Raw genomic sequence first — 21,907 nt, 5'->3', positions numbered from 1 at the left:
AGAGCCCGCGGTTTCGCTCAGGTTCCGATGCGGGAGAGGGGGTGCAGCTTAGGCTCTCTCTCTTGAGCCCCGAGGGGGTCACGGTGACCCGGGCCTCCGTTTGTGTGAGCGATTCTTTTCCGCTTTTGAGATGCCCGCACAGAGAACCTCATCCTATTGCCTCTGGTCCTCTTGGGACCCCATTCCCAAGGCAGAACAATTCTTGGGCCAATTGTTGGAGAAAACGATTCCATTCTATTCCATCATTAGTTGATTTTTTTTAAGCTCAGATAATTGAATGAGATTAGATTTAAGATTAAAAGGTTTAATTATTGGTAACACTGTCTTTATTAATCCAGCCACCTTCCTTCTCCCCATGGCCCCAGCTAAGGGTACCAGATGATCTCAGGCATCCAAATTGAAATTTGGGGAATTTTCTTAAGTCTTGGCTTTTGATCCAGAAAAAGTATCTTTCAAATTTGTCAGTCATTTTTCTTCTGTGTAATTATTCAATAATAGGACTTTCTTCTTTATCTCACTTCCCCCCTCAATTCCAAAAAAACAAAATTTTTGCCAGAGTGAGTATTGTCCTTCAAAGTGATGGCTTGGGAGCCTCTGCAGTGACTCTTGCTTGAATCTCTTGGAGACGCTTGTGGAATTACACAGAGGCAGCTTTGGAACAACCCAAGAAAGTCAATCTTGTTTATTTATGGCTGCATCTGTGGGTTTTGTTTTGTTTTTGCGCACCTGCGTGTGATTTCCCAGAACCCAACACCATTGCTACCCAATTTACAAGACTTACCTCTAATGACATTTGTTTATAAAAATTCACCCTCAGAAGATAAAAACATTGAAAAGAGTCTAAAATTTAGAAGCAGAAGTTCTAAAAATTAGTCGAGTACTTGGCAGCATTCTAAAAAAAATAACTGTAGAGCCAACTAAAATGACTGCTTTGGGGACTTCCCTGGCGGTTCGGTGGTTAAGACTCCGAGCTCCCAATGCAGGGGGCATGGGTTCATCCCTAGTGGGGACTCGGCCAAAAAAGATGACTGCTTTGAATGGGCTAACGCTCATTTGACTGTTTATGCAAATAGCACTCTCACTAATTTGTATATTATTATCTTGAATGCTGGACATTCTTATGTACTCATTCCCAGCACATCTACCATTCCTATCCTACAACAATGTTACCTTGCAAGTTCTTTTGTTCTTTTTATTTATTCCTTTGGGGCATGGAGAAAATTTATCAAAGAGCCTTCCAGAGCCTATTCATCTTAGGAGAACTAGCACAGAGGGATAGGATGTCTTAGAGCAGGCTGCTGAAAATGGAAAGGGTTACTAAGGTGGACGGATCCTCTCCAAGCACAGGTCCTTTTGTACCTCTCTCCGTAGCCTGTTGTTACACTACTAAAATCCATCCATAATCCTCGTAGCATCCCATCCCACCTTACTACCTCAGATTTTTCAATAATACATTTATAGAAGCTGTAACAAACCAGTACTGTTGTCATTCATGTGTTGAATTCAAGTGTTGTCATTCACTTCATTTGGCAGTGTAGTTGTAAATTATGCCAAAAAAAACCAGCAACAAAGACCCTAAACTTAATAACAAATGTAGTATATAATGTCAAATATTAAAATTTTGTCTTGAGCCAAAATTGATACCTAAAAGTTAGGAACTGATTTACATTATGAATTTATTAATAGGAGACTACCTGCCAATTGTGTAGTGATATAGCCTGTATCTCTTTTTCTTAAAAGAGTTAAAATACCGAAATTGTCCCTTAAAAATGATAGCTCTGCAGATAATAAATGACCATGACACATCTGGATGCCAGGAACTACTGCTAAGTACATCATGAAAGTACAGAGTACATCAGAGAGTACATCATGAAAACCAGAGGAGAGAATTTCTAGAGGACATCTTAGCAACCTGCTGTCACAAAAGAAATTGAAGGAATTGGTACACAAGTGTCAGGTGCTTCTGAAAGATTAAAGCTAATTGGAACCGAGAAAGGCCATTGAATATAGTGATTTGGGCAGTAGTGACTTTGAAAAAAAGAGTTTCACTATAGTTGAGGGATATAGAGGCCAGAGATGGAATATTACACCTGGAAGAAGTTTTAAATAGTTGTCTAGATTTCCTCTTTACATATAAAATGTCTGAGGTTCAGAGAGGTTAAATAATTTAAACTAGGTGGGTAGTTCTCAACAGGTGATGACTTTACCACTCAAGGGGCATTTGGCAATGTCTTGACATTTTTGATTGTCATAACTGGGGAAGGGTGTGCTACTGGCATCTAGTGGGTAGAAGCAGGGATGCTGTAAAACATCCTACAGTGCACAATAGCCTGCCCCTCTCACTGTGGTACACACACACACACACACACACACCAACGAATTATCTGTTCCCAAATGTCAGTATTTCTAAGGTTAAGAAACCCTTATCCAGATCACCAGCAGATGCTAAATCCAATATACTTGTAAGGAAGTAGAAATAATGGATATAGACTACTCTTCAGTAGTGAGTAAAATAGGGTGGCAGCTTCAAGAGGGGTTTTGGAATGTTTCTTTGAAGAGGAAAGCATACTTAGCATACTTGGGAAGAACCCAGTATACAGTGGAAGATATTAGGGGTAAAAGTTAGAAAGGGAAAAACTGAAGAGGCAAAGTCTGGACATAGGTGGAATCAGACATTCAGTGTTAGGCAGTAGCCTCTGCGTTTTCTTACATCAGGTTAATTATCTTACTCTAAGCAGTATCAAAGGAGGGCTATAATCCTGATGTTAACAGTTTTGGAGCAAATATGTTTCTAGAAATAGAGAGTTAGTCTAAAAAAACCTGACTTTTAAAACAAATAATTTAGTGATCCAATGAAGTTATAATGATATACAGTATCTGTAATGTAAACTCTAAAGAGAGTTAATCTCATTTAGTGTTAGGTGTCTAGACTGCCCTAGACTCAATTCCAAGCCTCTCCTCCCACTATTTATATGACCTTGGCGAGTTTTTGAATCTCTCAGTCCCTATATCTTCATCTATGTAAAGTATTCAGTAAATGTTAGCTATTAAATAGGAGTTCCATGCAGTAACAGTTTGTCAGTAATCCTGTGATGATTATACCCGCAGAAGGTAAAGAGGTAGAGATACTCTGTCAAGCAAATACCACTTTTTTGTGCGTATGTGTGTAATTAATCATTTGGTTATATAACCTTTGGCTCCTGTAGTAAAGAGGTATGATTATTTGACTTACAATGGAACGCTTAGGGGAAAATTAGACATATTAAAATTATCTTTGTTTATAATTCTCAGGTTCTACTTAAAATTTTGTAATATTTTGTATTCTTAGATAAATGGTTGATGTAATTTAGAAAAGTGCATACCCACCTTTCTCTTATATATAACGTACAGCTTTAAACGTTATATTTTAAGTATGTAAAAGTACACATGGGAATTTGTACCTGATGAACTACATCCTTTTTCTCAAGAATCCTAGGCTATGTCCATAGTAGGAAAAAAAGAACATCACATTTGTCCTTCTGTTATCAACTCTAGTAATGGACTTTATTTAAACAAAACTCTTCTGATGCTGGGTGACTTTATCTGCATTTAAGCTTCAGCTGGGTTCTTGTTTGTTTGTTGTTTGTTTTTTCAGATCAACAGAAACATTTAAAAAAGAACATGATCTTGACAGTCTTATTAACGAAATATTTGAAGAGCCCAACTTTGACAAAAAATGCTTTGTAAGTCAAATGTTCTAAATGTACAGTAATTCTTTCATTATCTCAAGACATGTTTAGAATAGTCTGAAAACTTATTAGAATACACAAGTATCTATAGTCCTTTGAATTCTGAGAAATACAATTATTTAAAGAAATTATTCCACTTAGATTTAAATAAGAAAAAAAGTAGAAACTGTGTTTTGCTTTTTATTTCTCAGCAAGAATGAGAAATTAGAAAAGCTGTTGAACAAAAGTCAACTTGTAGATGAAGTTGGTTACTTGTATTTATTTGTATACTGTAAGAATACTTTTCTAAAAGACCAAAATCAGCTTTCATTATAGGAATGTGCTTAGCATCTCAAATGCTTTGCCGTTGCTCTCATCCCATGAACTAATCAGTTAAGTTGGTAGTATTTTATTTTTTTAAATGCTTATATATCTATATCAACTTTATAAAAGCTCATAAAATAATATAACAGCCACCTATATATTTACTAGTCATACTGAACGTATCTTAACATTTTGCCAGATTTGCTCCTCTGGATTTTTTTTTTTTTTTTTTTTTTTTTTTGGCCACACCATGTGATTTGTGGGATTTCAGTTCCCTGACCGGGCATTGATCCCAGGGCACAGCAGTGAAAGCGCTGAGTCCCAACCACTGGATCGCCAGGGAACTCCCTGGACTTTTTTTAAAGAAATAAAAATTATAGTTTAAGAACTCTCCAAATCTTACTTTACTGCCTTCCTTCCCAAAGGTAACCATTAGCCTTTCCATCCATACTTTTATACTTTTATTACATATGTATGTAACCATAAACAATTTTAACTAATGTATAGCAGTCCCTTACGTAACTCCACCACAGTTTATCTACATCCCTGGTGATTAGACATTTTGATTATGCCAAGTTGTTGCTCTTACAAACAGTGCTTCATCAAATATCTTTGTATGTCTTTTTTTTTTTAACCCATGTATAGGAGTTTCTCTAGGATATATAAACCTAGGAAGTCACAAGGTGTGCTCATCTTCAACTTTTCTACCCATTGCCAAAATGTTTCCCAAAGTGACTGTCTTATTTGTATTCTTCTCACCAGCAGTGATGAGAATGTATATACTTTCATTTTTACCAGTTTGGTAGGCACAGAATATATTTGTTAGATTTATATATATATATATATATATATATATATATATTTGTTAGAAAGAGACCAAATGGAAGTCTAAATTACAAGGACCACAAGGAAAAAAATCTTAAGAAATAAATATAATACCAAAGAGGGTTGGTTGGTTTGTTTTTAAGGTAGGGAAGATTAAAGCAAGACAGTGGACTAAAAATAACTAGGCAATGATTGTGTTAAGATTATGGATATGGGCCACTTCTTTTTTTGTCAGACTAAAATTTAAGTGACTGGTATAGATCTTAAGCTTTGTATTTCTCTGTGCCAGAGGGGAGAGGAGTGGGAGAGGTCAGTGAAATACATGAGGGATATACAAAATACATGAGTCACAGAGATGCAATGTACAGCATGAGGGATATAGTCAATAATACTGTAATAGCTCTGTATGGTGACTAGACTTTCTGTGGTGATCGTTTTGTAATGTATAGAAATACCAAGTCGGTATGTTTTACCCCTGAAACTAACATAGTGTTGTAGGTCAATTATACTTCAATTAGAAAAACAAAGAATAAAAATAAAACCAAGTTTAAAAAATCTTAATTTCTCTAAATTTAACATTTTCAGTTCATCTGTGGTAAATTAATAAGCTGATGGCCTAGTTGAATAACATGTCAACACAATAGCAATGGTGTTGAATACCCTGCGAACAGAATGCATCATAAATGCTGAATAGCAATACTAATTTAGTTAGTGGTAGGAAAAAAATTACATGATGTTATTCATTGATCATCTGAGCAATTCATTATTTAGTAAGCACTACAGGGTATGTATCTATGTGTGAGGCACTGTCTCTTCAGTTCAAGGCATTTCAGAAAGAGAAGGAAATACTTCTCTAAAGAAGTATTAGAGAGCGATAAAGAGGCATGGACATATATACACTACCAAACGTAAGGTAGATAGCTAGTGGGAAGCAGCCGCATAGCACAGGGAGATTAAAATAAATAAATAAATAAATAAATAAATAAATAAAAAAGAAGTATTAGAGAAGATATACTAATCTGAAATAAAAATAGCTCTTATAATCATGAAGAATAAGCTTTTATGCACTTCTTCTGTGTGCTCCCTTTTTGAAGTTAGTTATTATATCCAGTTTTCCAGCCTGCAGGGGAGAAAGCAACCCAAGTAAACTTCTGGAGGAAAGCAGATCAATGTAAAACACTGATTGGATGAGGAAAGGAAGTGTCTGTGAATTGCTCGTCCATATGCCCACCTTGTCCTCAGAGGCCAGATGCTCTTGAGAGTATTGGTCCCTCCTCCATTGCTCGCCTGTCCTGTTGTGTTTCTTTCTTTTCTTAATTGAAGTATAGTTGACTTACAATATTATATCAGTTGCAGACTCACACAAGAAAGCCCAGAAACAACAGCAGATGTCCCAGTGTGCCAACCTTGAGTTGCAAACACAAGCCTGGATGGCACATGGAGCGTGCTCCCAAAGACAAAAAGAGACTTAGGCACATTATTACTTTTCAGCTATGCACCAAAAATGTTTCCAGTTCTGTTTAACATCAGTTTTATTCAACAAATAAAAGAGTTAAGAGAAATAGTAAAGTATTTTTGCCTCCATTAAATTTCCTCACCTACTAGGTAAATTGATGGCATGTCTCTGCATAGTTTAAATTGCCTTCTCTCCATCCTACTTCCTTTCCTTGGCGGTGGTCCTAGTATGTGGTCGGCCATGTTGTTTGGTACCTTTTACCAGTTAACACTTAATAAATGCTTGCTAATGATGATGTTATGTAACCATATAGGAACTACTGTATGATTGTGACTAGGTAGCTCTACATTTTCCTTGGACATCTAATGGTTGATACCATTTCATCTGATCAAAATTAATATTCCTGAAGTTACCCAGGAGTTTGGTTAGTTTATTTTTAGTTCAGGTGAGTACCATTCACAGCCTTTAAAATGAGTCTGAGGTTTTTTTACTCCTCAATTGAATTTTTCCAGGATGAAGTTTTAAATAGCAGCTCCTTCATATTAAATCATTGAACTCTAGTATTAACTGAAGAGTTATAAAGTGACTCTAAATCTTAGCATGCTAATAATGGCAGTATATCAATTTTCTAGACTAAACGTTAGCATAGTAATTCGTAAATTCCTCAGGGAGGTCTACTTCCCTTTTGCCTTTAAAGGGTTTTGATCATTGTTTTCATTTCAGAAACTTTAAAATCATAGGAAATTTTAAGCCATTTTTAAAATATCCTTGTTATAAAATAAAGAATATTAGTTTTCATGTTACAATTCTCTAAGTTACCCTTGGCCTTTTATTGTTTTGTTTTTTTAACAGAAATTAAAATCTAAATCTTCAGGTAACACATCTGTCAGAGCTTCCATTCAAGGCCCTGGTAAGAGGTAAGTTGGGATTGCTTTGGTGAATTATACACACTGGTGAGCATGGTCTAGTAGATTTTGTTACCGTTTAACAACATTGAGCAACAAAGCACCACTGGTCGGCTTTCAGGAGACAGACCAACAGCAGCATTTTTCAGTGTTCTTATGGTCTGTGACTCCTTAGTGTAAAGGAACTTGAATGGGAGGTTATTGCTATTGTAAATAATTTTCTGCTGCATAAAAAAAAAAGTGTGAATGTTTCTCAAAATTAATGTTCTGTTATATTCTTCAGTATTTACTTTGTCCCTTACGTTATTTGGCAAACACATTTTTCTGTGACTCATTTTAACTCCTTGAGTGTTCCTGAATATACAGGTTTTATCCAATAACACACTGACCCTGAAATAAATACCTCTTCCTTGAAATAGTTGGCTTGCTCAGGAAAATATACAATTTGATTACAAGAATATAGAGTCAATGAGGCCAAATTAACTTCTCATGTTTCTTTTATGTTTTAATTTTATTTTTCTTCCGTCTGTTGAACATGTCCAGCTGCAGCCCAGTATACCTTGGTGGAAGTGCTGTTCCATGTGGGGTTGGGACAAATACTTCACAGAGGTAAGATGTCAGAAATATGTTATACTTTCTTAATTAGTTTTTTCCAAATTGATACCCTGTTAAAACATAGTTCTTATCATCTTGGCATGAGTCTGTTTCATAATAAAAGGTATATTTTGTTAGCCAGTCTAAGAACACTTTACTGAAATACTGATTATTATTGGGTGATAGTTGTTAAAAGCTATGGTGTTGGGTATGTGTTGTTCATTGTGTTGACACCCTTCTTTAAGAGCCACTTGAAGTGCCTGGATCACTTCCATCCCAGCTTGGTTTCCACAAGACACCAGGAGTTGAGCTTCTATCTTGCCATTTTTCCTTCCAGGCAGTGAAAACCAGTGAGTAGGACAGGTGAACTATATGATGTGTCACCCCCATTGCCTTGGCCAGTCAGCATGAGAAGCTGTGGGTCTCTAGTACCCAAGGAGTTCTTAAGCACAGTCTCTTGATTTTACATATTTCAAAAGGAAAAAGCCTCCTTTTGTTGTCTCTTCCCCAACCCTCCTTTCACCCAGGATCTCACTCAGTACCTCTTTCAGGGCAATCTTATGGTCATGATGCTACCTACTCCAAGCCCCTATCAGCCTCAGACTCCTAGCCTATTCCATTGTCATTGTCGTAAAGTGGGGAAACAGATCGATTTTCAGCAATTTTTTTTTTATTGAAGTATAGTTGATTTACAATGTTGTGTTAATTTCTACTGTACAGCAAAGTGATTCAGTTATACATATATATACATTCTTTTTCATACTCTTTTCTATTATGGTTTATCACAGGATATTGAATATAGTTCCGTATGCTATACAGTAGGACCTTATTGTTTATCCATTTTATATATGATAGTTTGTGTCTGCTAATCCCAAACTCCCAAGCAATCCCTCCCCCACCCATCTCCCCCTTGGCAACCACAAGTCTGTTCTCTATGTCTGTGAGTCTATTTCTGTTTTGTAAATAAGTTCACTTGTGTTGTATTTTAGATTCCACATATAAGTGATATCATATGGTATTTGTTTTTCTCTTTCTGACTTACGTCACTTGATATATAATCTCTAGGCCCATCCATGTTGCTGAAAATGACATTATTTCATTCTTTATTATGGCTGAGTAGTATTCCATTGTATATATGCACCACATCTTCTTTATCCATTCATCTGTCGATGGACATTTAGGTTGTTTCCATGTGTTGTCTGTTGTAAGTAGTTCAGCAAATCATTTTACTGTCCTGTTAAGTTTGGTTCTATTTTTATAGAGGCCTACTTAACTAGATTATTATATTTTGTCTAGTTATTTCTAAAGCACTTTTTCATTTTCTGATAAAAGAAGTAAAAGACTGAGCCGTATGACTGCATTCTGATCACGTTTCAGGAGAGATAACCATTACATTGAATAATGGAAGTGGGATCCAAAAGGACATTGTTGGAGGGTTGTGGTAGAGCTGGCCTAGATCCGAGGAGGCCTGGAAAAAAAGGGCTATAGGACCAGAGGGAAACTGGGAATCTGGGGAAGCCTAGACCAGGAACACCAGGCAGCAGACAGGCTATAGCAACCCACAGGGGTGATGCCTGCTGTGAGGGCTGTAAATAAAGAGTTGATAGCACCTGAATCGTCGTGCGTTGAGGACTGTCTATTCAAAGGATTAGAGACACACACTGCCCTTAGAGAAGAATACAGTCTGGCTGCTTATCAATCCTGACTTACTGTGTCTACCCAGTTGGATTTGTCTCAGTCATTGCCAGACCACTCTGCCTCGAATCCAGGCTTCCCTCAAGTCATCCTTGAGCTTTACGGCAAACGTTTCCTAGTTACCATCCACTTCCATCTTCTGTAGTCTCACCCACATAGAGCATTAAAGAAAATATACCTAACATAACATTTTGTAGCACCTCTCCCCTGTTCAGAAGGAACATGAGAGCTGCCATCTGTCTCATATTAACTCTAAACTCATTGTTTGCTTTACCAAGTTGTTGTTCTTCCTCTTCTCTTTTTAGTTCTTTCACCTCCAGTTAAAGCCTGGGCTAGATACTCTACTTCCACTAGAACACTTGTTATCCTTCTACTTTCCACTTATATTTTTCTACCTCTGAGTATTTTTACACTTACTCCCTGTCTAGAATGACAGTCCTTTCTAATGCATGTCCCCACTGTCTTACCTGCTTAATTCACTTACTGTAAACTCATTTTGTCATTCTGTTTGAACTTCCTTTTCCTTTTCTTTTTTTAAATATTCATTGAATGCCCTCTATGTCCTAGGTACTAGATACCAAAAAAGGTAAAACACTGGCCAGTAGAGAAACTGATAAAGAAACACATGATTATACCCAGGGCATGAAGAAAAAGGGCTCTGATGACAGAATACCTAAGTTCACATATTCACTCTGCCTCTTACAAGCTGTGAAGCCTTGAGAAGGGATATAATCTTACAAAACCTCAGTTTCCTCACCCATAAATACTTTAGTTTTTATGGGTGAGGAAACTGAGTTATTGTAAGGATTAAATGAAATAATACATTAAAATTGTGCCCATGTTGCAGGTCAGCAAGCTACTGTAGGTACAGTTGTTTGGAGTTGTTTGTGGGTATTTCTCATCTGTTTGTGCTGCCTTCTCATTGTGTTATACCTCAGCTGCAACAATCCTATATTCTACTACTTTTCCATTTTATCTCAGGAAGTATCTCTATATGTTCTGGTTTACTTCCAAGAGTAAATATTTTATTAAGATTCTCTTTTATGTAGTATATTTTTACATGTACTTTGATTTAGTTCTAGCAGAGAAGAATCTCGTTCCAGATGGAATTTCAGTGTATGTCTATTATATAACATTGAGCCATGAGAATACCACAATCTTTCAACCCCATTCCTACCTTTTGCACAGTGACAAGAAGGGAAAACACATACAATTTGCATATATATGCACAGGTAAATGTTTATATTCACAGATCTTCTTCACCCATCACAAAGATACTAATCATTGAGCACCTTCTTCATGACATAGATCAACACACACAGATAAGCACATACATACTCATGTGCATGTAAAATATTATATGTATGAAGTACTTTATACTGTCCAGAGCACTTTTTTACTTATTTATTTTTGCTGTGTTTGGTCTTCGTTTCTGTGCGAGGGCTTTCTCTAGTTGCGGCGAGCAGGGGCCACTCTTCATCGCGGTGCGCGGCCTCTCTTGTTGCGGAGCACAGGCTCCAGACGCACAGGCTCAGTAATTGTGGCTCACGGGCCCAGTTGCTCCGCGGCATGTGGGGTCTTCCCGGACCAGGGCTCGACCCTGTGTCCCCTGCATTAGCAGGCAGACAGAGCACTTTTTTGTAAGTATATGTATATTGGGTCACCTGCTTCACAGGGAAAAACCAAGATGCAGATAGAGCAAGAATTTTTAACCCCATTTTATAAATGAGGAAATTGAGGCACTGGTGTTAAATTCATTAAACACGTATTAATTCATCATGTCCTTGCTAAGTCCTAGGTTTTGAGTGAACACATTGTGGTGAACAAATAAATAGACACTTCCCTGCCCTCAATGAGCTTTCAGTCTAGATGAGGAAAGAGACTTTAATTCCACAAATAACTATTTAATTTCCACATAATATGTAATGTGAAGGGTAAGTACAGAATACTATAAGCATAGATAATTGGCATCCTAACTAATATGAAGTGTTAGGGAATGCTTTCCTAAGCAAATAACATTTAATCAGACTATGATATGATAAATAAGTAGGAATTAAGCAAAGACAGGGGAGCGTTGGAGCCAGAGGACCCACCACGTTAGACGATCCCTGAGCTGGAAGGAGCCAGGGGTGTGGGAGGAACAGGGAGCAGCCAGGTGAGCTGGAGTGTAGTGAGTGGGGGAAAGAATGGCTCCTGGTGGGGCTGGAGAGGTAGTCAGGGGACGTTTGGTTTGGGGTCCCCTGGAGGATTTTAGAAAAATATGTCCTATCGCAGTGGAAGCCATTGGGTTGTTTGGGGGTTTTTTTTAAGCAGATAGGGATGACATAATCATATTTGTGTTTCTAAAGAAAGAAATTTTGGTTCCAGAATGGAAAATGGATTGGAAGTTGGAGGACAAGACAGAAGAGAACACAGGGAGACCAGTCAACAGGCAGTAGGTACCAGTGGTCCAGGGAAGAGACAGGGATGGCAGCTGTGACCTAAGTGGTGGCAGTGGCTGTAGGGAAAAAGGGTCACACTTGAGATATTAGAACATAGAATTGACAGAATTCAGTGATTAAATGGCTGTTGGAGGCAAGAGAGAAAGTTGTCAAGAATGACTCCCAAGCCCTGTGCCTTGCCCAAGGCAAGGACTCCAACGTGTAACTTTATGCCTAGTCCATTATTCCTTCTAGTATACCAATTTGCAGACGCTTTTATAATGTATGTAAGAGGGAAGCCGCTTTTGTTATTGCAGCTGTTGTTTTCCAGCTGCCCAAACAGCAAGACTCCCCAGTCTACTGTGTAGATCTGAAGGATTTGACTGAGAACCGGGGTCTGTGCAGAAGACTATATTGGGCTATATTTGGGACATTCCCACCACTAACATCTTTAAAAGGGTAAAGATTTTACTTACTAGCCTGATAAAAGGACAAAGCTGTTGATGACACTTCCATGTTTGTATTTACTCACATTTTCGAGGAAAGACCTGACAATTTATCTTTCATTGGAACCATGACTTTATGTTAGATATTCTTTTATATATAGTTATAAAAGAAAAATATATTTAAGCCCTGAAAATAAGCACTGATTTACATGCCTAGGGCATGAAGGAAATCGAGTCTGTTCTGCCTCTTTTTCATGTGTTATGTTTGTTTGATTTTGGATCAAGCTCTGATTTGAGAGTAATCGCGAATGATTTTAGAGTGTAAAGATTTGAATCTTTTACCCACTTGGTATAAAGGGGAAGAGCAGTAGCAAAGCATGGTGGCATTAATAAGATATAGATAAAACCAAGGTGTTATTTTCAAGCCAAATTGAATTTTACTCTCCTCGTTATTTTTTAAACTACTTGCAAGCCTGGATTATTCCATAGACTGGTATAATAATGGTCTAATAGAGTGAATCGTAGCAGCAGAATGATTTCTTAGCTGCAAGTTAGTTTTATTTTTCTCAAAGGACAGTGTTGGTAGGAAAATATGGTAGTGTGAATAGATTTGAATAAACTGCTAAATTTTAAATTAAAACGCTGTATTTAACATTATGGTTGAAATTTTACACATACAGAATGTCAGGAAATTCTAAATTATAGTTCCCACAACAGCAGTAATTCAGCCAAATTGCACATATGTATTAAGGCATTAAAGTTAACACTCTGTGCAATCATGTAATAAATACATATGCATAAGAAAGCAAGTTATAGCAGCTTTGGGAACCATCATTTTGCATTTCCTGACTTGTACATTCAAAATCCAAGTTCAAATGTGTACAAATGTAATTGTGTTGAATTTCCATATGTACAAATTCAACTTCATAAATTGCTAACAGTTTAAAAGGAAATATGGAATTGTTTATGAAACTTAAGATTTTAAGTGTTTAATTATTGTTGTGATTAATGTTTTTAGAAATACAAAGCATTCATTCTCAAAGAAACTTTCAGGCCAAAATATATTTGCAATTTTGAAGTTAAGTTATCTGAATTTTAGAGGGAAATAAGTGAAAAAAAATATAGTGATGGATTTTATTTTATTTTTTAATTGCAGAAGTATTATATGCTTTTTGAAAAAACTAAAAAGTCAAAATGTATAAGGAGAAAGAGAGTACTCTCCTTCCTTCCTCTCCATTCCCACCCCTCCTGAGGCAACCAGTGATAGCTGCGTGGTATATTACCTTCCACATTTTTCTCCATGTTCTTACAAACTTGTTATAAACACCTATACAGGAAAATTTGTGGGGTAGTTTTTACAAAGACAGGATCATGTTATATATGTTATTGTGTACCTTGCCTTGTGCACCTCTATGTCAGTAGTTAAATCTAATTAACTCTTGTATCAACTGCCTAATATTCCATAGTACAAATGTCATTCAGTCTTTTCCCTCTTTGATAGCTATCCAGGTGGTATCCTGTTTTTTGCCACTTCAACAGCACTGCAGTAGAAATTATTCTTGAGATACACGCCTATACTCTGGTGCTTTTATTTATATGTAATATATTCCCCAAAATGGGATTGATAGTGCAGCAGCTAGGTATAATTTTAATCGTAAAATTATGCCAAGATTTTTCCCAAAAGGTTATAGCAGTTCACATACCCACCAGAAATGTCTGAGAGGGCTAATTTTTGCTAACTTAATTGGTTTAAATATATATTTCATGGTTGCTTGAAATTTTAATTCTTTATGTAGTATTTTAACTTTTTAATAAATGCTGTGTGCCAGGCACTGTCATGAGCACTTTATCAATATTAACTTGGTTAACTCCTCATAATTCTTCTATGAGGTGTGCATTATTATCCCCATTTTATAGATAGGGAAACTGAGTCACAGAGAAGTTAAATTACTTGACTATAGTTACACAGCTAGGGAATCAGCATTTGAACGTAGGCAATCTTATCTACACTCTTTAACTACTAATCTATGCTACCTATATTAGTGACATAGTGACATTATATTTTTAGAGTTTCTTTCTTTGTTGTCATTTGTAAGCACTCTTTATCAGTATAAGTATTTGACTATGTGTTGAAAATGTTTTCCTTCACTCTATTATTGGTCTTTTCACTTTGTTTTTGGTATCTTTAAAACTCTTGTTATTTCCTTTTAATTTTTAGATGATCAAATGTATCTATATTGATTCTAGTTTTAAAATACTTCAGACAATGAAGAAGTTTTCTTTAAATCACAATTATTATACAAATCAAATGGTTTGCAGCAGCAATTCATAATTCTCACCATATATTATCATTTTACTCCTGAAGTTACTATGTACTGTATGAATTTTGAGATTTGCTTGGCATTTCGGTTCCTCAGGTTGTCACTGAGTAACTGTTATGTGCTGAGTATCGTTCTAGCAGTTCTACCCTCTCTCATCAGCAGCATTTTTCCCTTCATTGCATCTTTGCCATCAGTATACAAACCGACTCTTTTTCCTTCTTAAATATAACTTTCTATTAACCCCACTTCCTTTACCAACTACCACTCCACTTAAAGAAACTGCTTAGATATACCTTACCAGTGAAGCCTATGCAGACTCTTGTATTTAAAATTATAACACACTTCCTCCCAGTACTTTCAATTTTATCGAGTCTACTTTTTATTTCATTTAAAGCACTTTTAACCTTCTAACGTGCTACATAATTTATGAGTATTTCTTCTCGAATTAGAATCTAAGCTGTTTGAGGACAGAATCTCACCAGCACATAGTAGTCTTTCAGTAAATACTTTTTAAGTGAGTGAATGAATACATTAATGCCAAGTAGTGGGGAAACAGAAACAAATAAGATATTGTCCCAGCACAGAGAAGATATTGTCCCAGCATTTCAATACAATGTGACAAATTCTGTGGTAGAGGCATCCTGAAATTTTCATTAGGAAGGGAAACACGTAAAGAAGGTAGCTTAAGTGAAGATCTCCCTCAGACAAATTTGAAAACCAGTGAACTAAAAGATCTACACATCCATTTTTTTTCTTTTATATATGTAAATATACATGTGTGCATATATGTATCAGTATGCAAGATCTTAGTAAAATAGGTAGGTTTGTGCAGAAATTTAACCTGAAAGTTCAAATAGGTAATCAGACCAATAGTATAAAAATTTATACTCAGATTCATCTTTACTTTTCTGTTGTTTACTCAGTAATCTGTAATATGTGGTATAGTCTATGAATAAATCAGCATATTTTCATATTTAAATTTAACAGTAATTTCTAACGTACAGTTCTTTTTCTCTGAACAGAGCATGTGACCATCTGCGTTGTATAGCCTGTGATTTCTGGGTAGTAAGCTACGATGACTATGGGTGGGACAAATCATGTGATTACCTGTTTTTCAGGTATGTTTCTAAAGAACTTCACTCTGTGAAAAATGTACTTAATATACAACTTTATATTTCTTACTGTGCAATAATGCCTCTTGGTGGCCTTGGCCAGATCGTGTGGCCTCCACCTCTTTGATATTTCTCGCATCATCTCCTCCTTTCCATCTGTCTGCTGTCAGCCTAGTTAAGGACATGTTACTTCTGGACAGGAGTTCAGAAGTAGCCTCCTCACTGATTTTCCTGTGTACAGTCTCTTCTTCCGGACCACCCTTCACTTGCTGAGAATTAAAGCGTAACTCTGAGTATGCCATCCTCTTGCCCAAAACCCTTCTGCTTACAGAATAATGTCCAAATTCCTCAGCATGGCATTCAAGACCTTCCATAATCCAGTCCCCAACTATCTATTACCCAGCTTTGTTTGTCTTTCCATGGTATACTTTTCACCTTTGCAAGATTTTAGCTACATCAAAACAATGCTCCCGGGGCCTCCCTGGTGGCGCAGCGGTTGAGAGTCCGCCTGCTGATGCAGGGGACACAGGTTTGTGTCCCGGTCTGGGAAGATCCCACATACCGTGGAGCGGCTGGGCCCGTGAGCCATGGCCACTGAGCCTGCGTGTCCGGAGCCTGTGCTCCGCAACGGGAGAGGTTACAACAGTGAGAGGCCCGCATACTGCAAAAAAAAAAAAAAAAAAAACAATGCTCCCATAATGCTCCCATTCCCTATGACTTTGTATAAGCTCTCCACCTCTTGGGCTACCTTCCCACCATTTTATCTACCTAAACCCTACCTGTCCCTCAGGGTATGGTTCATTGCTCATCTTCTATGATTCCCTTACCACTCTCTCAACTTGGAAATAAACTCATCCTCTTCCGTGTGTCCACAGCACGTTGTACCGGTTATAGCACTTACTGTAATAAAAGACTGAAAATATCTTAGGCTGGTGTATGTCTGCCTCCCTCCTTGTGGTTGGGATAGTGTCTCACTTATATTTTTGTAAGTTGTACATCCTTAAATACTCAGTGAATACCTAATGTTTTTAAGTTATAAAAATGTATCTGAACTATACATTCACATTTTCAAATAAAAATTAAGGGCTAAAAATTAGTAAAGTACACATATCATGCATTTTTGGCCCCCCAAACCTGTGCCTAAGCAAAGACTATATTTTCAGATACAGGTCATCAAAATTATTGCAGCACTCTTCAGTAGCATAAAGAAAACCGTGAGAGGCTTTCTTCACACCTCTCTGGCATCCATTCTCATGTAAATCTCTAGGAGTCTCCTCTAGTGTTAATGTAAGAGTTTTTAAACTTTTCACATCAAGAACTGTTCTGAAAATCTGAATCCTCTCAACATACACACAGAAAGATTCAAATATGCAGATACATAGAAAAATTACAATTTGAGAGATTTCATAGTACCCAACCCAAATAAAGCCTAGTGTGGTCCCAAAATCCCAGGTCAAGAGCCCGTACTCTTTGGGGCTCTGAAGCTCAGATTAAGAAATGTAGACTGTAAAGTGGTAGATGAAACCATGAAACTGGATGATATTACCCAGAAAGGTGACTTGGAAGCCTGTCAGTGAATGCAGAGTTAAGGGATCATTTAGTTAAGATAGGAGATGCTGGGACTTCCCTGGTCCAGTGGTTCCCTTAACCGCTGGTCCAGTGGTTAAGAATCAGTCTTGCGATGCAGGGGACGCTGGTTCGATCTCTGGTCAGGGAACTGAGATCCGAAATGCTGCAGGGCAACTAAGCCCATGTGCTGCAACTAGAGAGCCCGCATGCCGCAACTACAGAGCCCACACACTCTGGGGCCCATGTGCCACAACCAGAGAGAAGCCCGCACACCACAACGAAGAGCCTGCATGCCACAACGAAAGATCCCACGTGCTGCAGCTAAGACCTGACACAACCAAAAATAAATAAATAAATAAATATTTAAAAAAAAAAAAGATAGGAGATGCTTTGATGTTTATATTGTGGGGGGGTGGGGAAGACAAGAGAAGGGAAGGTTGTGTGAGTAACAAGGTCCTAGAGGCTTTGGGGTCTAGAGTGCTGATGGAAAGTGGGCCTTGGATAGGAAGAGGCCGCCTCTGTGCCTGGGTGGAAAGAGGTCATATACTGATGTGTTCAAGGGGACAGCTAGGAAATGGAGGCCTTTTCACATCTCACTGCCTGATTTTGTGAATGAAGATGTGATCTGCTTGAAAGTAGAGGGGAGATGAAACACTTGAGGGCAATAAGTGTATCCTAGCTTTGACAAGTTCTAGAACTTTCTAAAAGAAGTATAAGCTATACTTGACCATCCTGCCATGATAGCTAAATAAAATGCTCTTATTTTCCTATTAAACTGTGTTTGCTTTATGGGAAATAATGAAATTTTCTTTCTCAGCTTTTAAAATATGCACTACTTGAAATATATTAATTATTGATAGTTCCTTGGCTTTCATGATTCCTACTCCTGAAATCTCTAAGTATTCAATCAAGTGTGACATGTTAAGTTTGTCAAAATATATTGCAGATTGAATAAAGGACAGTCCTTCATTTAGCCATTCAGTTTTCATTAAACACATTTAGTTTTGTTTGGCTTTTTTCTTTGCAGTAAAACTTATTCAGTTCTTCCCCTGTCTCACTGTAACCTTAGCTAAGATGTTCAGCTGGTCAAAGTCTCAGTTTCCTGAAGTCAGACAGTTGGCCTGGAAAATCTCTTAGGTTTTGTTAGGGTCTAACCTCAATTGTGCCTGAATTTTGTGCAGTACTGAATGTGGTGCCCATTGGCCACCAGAGGGCACTTTGTTTCCTGCTTTCTGTAGCAGTGACATCAACAGTTAACAGTGTATTTCTTTCTTTAAAAGTACTTATACTGTATTTCATCATTTCACTATGTATTTTTTCATCATTTCACTTTGAATTTTTTCATTTTCTTTTGTCATGGAATATTTACATAAATTCAGTACATGGACTATGAAAATCATAATTGATTTTCTATTAATTAAATTTAACTTCTGCAGTCTTTTTTATAATAGCATCAAGTCAGATGGTTATCGTTTTTCATGAGTTCTGCGCATAGGTTTAATTATGTTAAAATTACTGACATTTATTTCAGGATAGGCATTTGTTTTGTTTCTGGTAGTGTACGTAAATAAGCAGATCATTGAAACAAATGAGATATAATATGAATTCAACACATAGAAATAACAAGCACTTTTTCTCTATTAATGAAAAATTTCTATAGTTAACGCATCAGAAGCCTGTTATCTTTATGCCTCTTATATGCCCTCCATTTGCCACACTGCTGGCTTTATTTTTTTTTTTTTTTTTTTTTTTTGCGGTACACGGGCCTCTCACTGTTGTGGCCTCTCCCGTTGCGGAGCACAGGCTCCGGACGCACAGGCTCAGCGGCTATGGCTCATGGGCCCAGCTGCTCCGCAGCACGTGGGATCTTCCCGGACCAGGGCACGAACCCGTGTCCCCTGCATCGGCAGGCAGACTCTCAACCACTGCGCCACCAGGGAAGCCCCTCCACACTGCAGGCTTTTAAAATATGGCACAGGTGAGTATTTGAGGTAGGAGATGAACCACCATCTTTTCCACTCTATTCTTATATCATGTAGCCTCTGATAAGACAGATCAATAATTCTTCTCTTTAGGTCACTGTGTTCTACAACAGCCTTAATAAACAGACCTAGAGGATTGCCATTTAAAAACATTGAAATCCTCAGAAAGAGAACGCCAAAGTGTATCTTCTGTTTTTCATGTGAGAGAACCAGGTAGTTTAGCGTTTGGATGTTGTGAAGATAGGAAAATAAAGCAGTTAGAATTTCTTTTTTGTTTTTTTAAGTCATTAAGCACTGAACAAAGCTACTATGCTAAAACCTTCTTATTTTACTAATAGGAACAATATGCCAGAATTCCACAAATTAAAAACAAAGTTGGTAAAGAAGAAAGGAACACGGGCATACGCCTGCCAGTGCAGCTGGAGAACCATTGAAGAGCTGACTGACCTTCAGACACATCATCACCTTCGCTGGGTTTGCGGTAAACACTGAGAACGCAGACTTTCCACATTCAGACAAATGCATCCATGAGAACAGTCTCTATTAACTGTCACAATATTTAGGTAAAGGTACATAGTATCATGCCCTTTGGAAAAGACAGGAAATTTCATTTAATGGCTGTATAAATTTTCAAAGACCAAATGGACTTGGGAAGATAATGTGCTTTAATGTTTTGGAATTATTCCTTTTTGATATATGGACATTTCACTTAGGAAGTAAGGTAACAAGTTATCCAAATACTTCTTTGCTAGCCTGTCCCCTGTTAAATAGAAATTTCATTGTGGAGTTTCATACAAATGTATAGCCATTCAGTAGCAACTGCAGTGTTACTGACTGCTAGTATACTTAGCATAAACATTCCTCTTCATGGCAGTTAAAAGGGATAAAGCTGGCCCTGCAGAGAGGTCACTGAGGGGTGTACACATCACCTCTTCCAGTCAGATCTGTTGTTAGCAAAGATCATAATTTAGACATGTCAGAAACCATGTGATCAGTGGCTAATTGAAGGGTTTTCGGGAGTATAGGTATATTGTAAGTGAAAACACTGCCTGTATCTGATCTAACTTCACCAATTCAAAGCAATACTATGCACAGTAGTAAGTATATATTACCAGTTTTAGCTTATTTCTCCTCCTTTTGTTCATTTAGATATCAGAAGTTATTTAGTTTGCTCTTTTAGCAAGTATTCATTTCTATATAAAAGTGGGTTTTTTTGTTGCACCTAAAAGTACAAGGAAAAATCCTAATACAGACAGGTCATTTTTGGATTTTCCAAGTACCTTCTTGCCTTTAATGCCCTAAAACTCCATTAAGTAAAGAGAATAGCAAGTAAAATATATTCTCAGGCAGCCTGTAGATTTTTCTGGTAGGATCAGGTTGACATACTGTTTATTGGTGAGTACATGAAAAAAGAAAGCATAGCTGAACCAACAGGTAGCCTGTTGGGCTCCTTCTTAATATGACTAAGACTTGAGGAGCCCTACAGTAGCAGCACATTCAGAAGATCGGTTACCTCAAAATTACCAGCTCGCAGCCCCATCAAGAGATTCCAATTTGCCAGCAGCTCTTTACCGCCTGTGTCTAATATATTGTTCAAATGCATGACACAGGCTTGCTGAAAGCGAGGAACTGAAGCAAAGTTATGATCTGCGTAGTCTTATACTGAATCTGTTCCAGCCATTTTACTCAGGCAAAGAAAGATCTGGTCATTAAACTCCTTCTCCTAACCATGACACATTTGCATATGTGTATCACTTGCTCCAGTAAGTCTAGTATTCCAACAGGATAAATCTCATTGTGGCAGATGCTCACATTTTTTGTATTAAGAATATGTTTACCAATCTTATCTTTCAATAAAAATTTTTTACCCCCTGAACTTTTATCTCAGTGTAATTGTGTCGGAAACATAGTGGGGGACTTCCCTGGTGGCGCAGTGGTTAAGAATCCACCTGCCAATGCAGGGGACATGGCTTTGAGCCCTGGTCTGGGAAGATCCCACATGCCACGGAGCAACTAAGCCTGTGTCCCACAGCTACTGAGCCTGCATTCTAGAGGCCGCGAGCCACAACTACTGAGCCTGCATGCCACAACTACTGAAGCCTGCATGCCTAGAACCCGTGCCCTGCAACAAGAGAAGCCACCTCAATGAGAAGCCTGCACACCTCAGTGAAGAGTAGCCCCTGCTCACCGCAACTAGAAAAAGCCCGCGTGCAGCAACGAAGACCCAATGCAGTCAAATAAATAAATAAATACATACATACATTTAAAAAAAAAATTGATCCTTTTAAAGAAAATAAAAAAGGAAATGGGGATTTGGATTGAAGTTGCCTATTTCAAAAAATAGCAAAGCAACAAGATCCACACATTCAGAACCTCATGGAATTTGGCACATTTAATCATAATGGTGATTTCTTTTTAATTTAAATGAGCAAATTTACTAAATTATGGATTTGAAATTTTTTTCCTCTTTTATTATTTCATCATAACTATTCTATAACTTAGATATGTTGCCCATGTTTGGCATTCCATAACATAATAATTATAATAATTA

The 21,907-nt window shown here is 37.4% G+C and overlaps 1 protein-coding gene across 4 annotated transcripts in view; it reads left to right on the top strand.

Moving 5' to 3' along the window:
- CFAP418 (cilia and flagella associated protein 418) overlaps positions 1-21,232 on the top strand; it is a 21,739-nt gene extending 507 nt beyond the window's left edge. Inside the window, exons 2-7 of one of the 4 annotated variants that reach the window (XM_060128483.1) lie at positions 3,635-3,722; positions 7,165-7,229; positions 7,761-7,826; positions 15,716-15,811; positions 19,178-19,352; positions 19,695-19,832. In XM_060128483.1, coding sequence (XP_059984466.1) covers positions 3,635-3,722; positions 7,165-7,229; positions 7,761-7,826; positions 15,716-15,811; positions 19,178-19,340 — 478 coding nt within the window. In that variant the 3' untranslated portion in view covers positions 19,341-19,352; positions 19,695-19,832. Of the gene's footprint in view, positions 1-3,634; positions 3,723-7,164; positions 7,230-7,760; positions 7,827-15,697; positions 15,812-19,177; positions 19,353-19,694 lie in introns of all 4 variants that reach the window. The other 3 variants (XM_060128481.1, XM_060128482.1, XM_060128484.1) reach the window with 3 other exon arrangements.
- The last annotated feature ends 675 nt before the right edge of the window (positions 21,233-21,907 follow it).

The sequence above is a fragment of the Lagenorhynchus albirostris genome, chromosome 17, assembly GCF_949774975.1.
Source record: "Lagenorhynchus albirostris chromosome 17, mLagAlb1.1, whole genome shotgun sequence".
In the NCBI taxonomy this organism is placed as follows: domain Eukaryota; kingdom Metazoa; phylum Chordata; class Mammalia; order Artiodactyla; family Delphinidae; genus Lagenorhynchus; species Lagenorhynchus albirostris.
The sequence above is the reverse complement of the archived record's forward strand: the minus strand, read 5'-3'. Positions and strand labels throughout refer to the sequence as shown.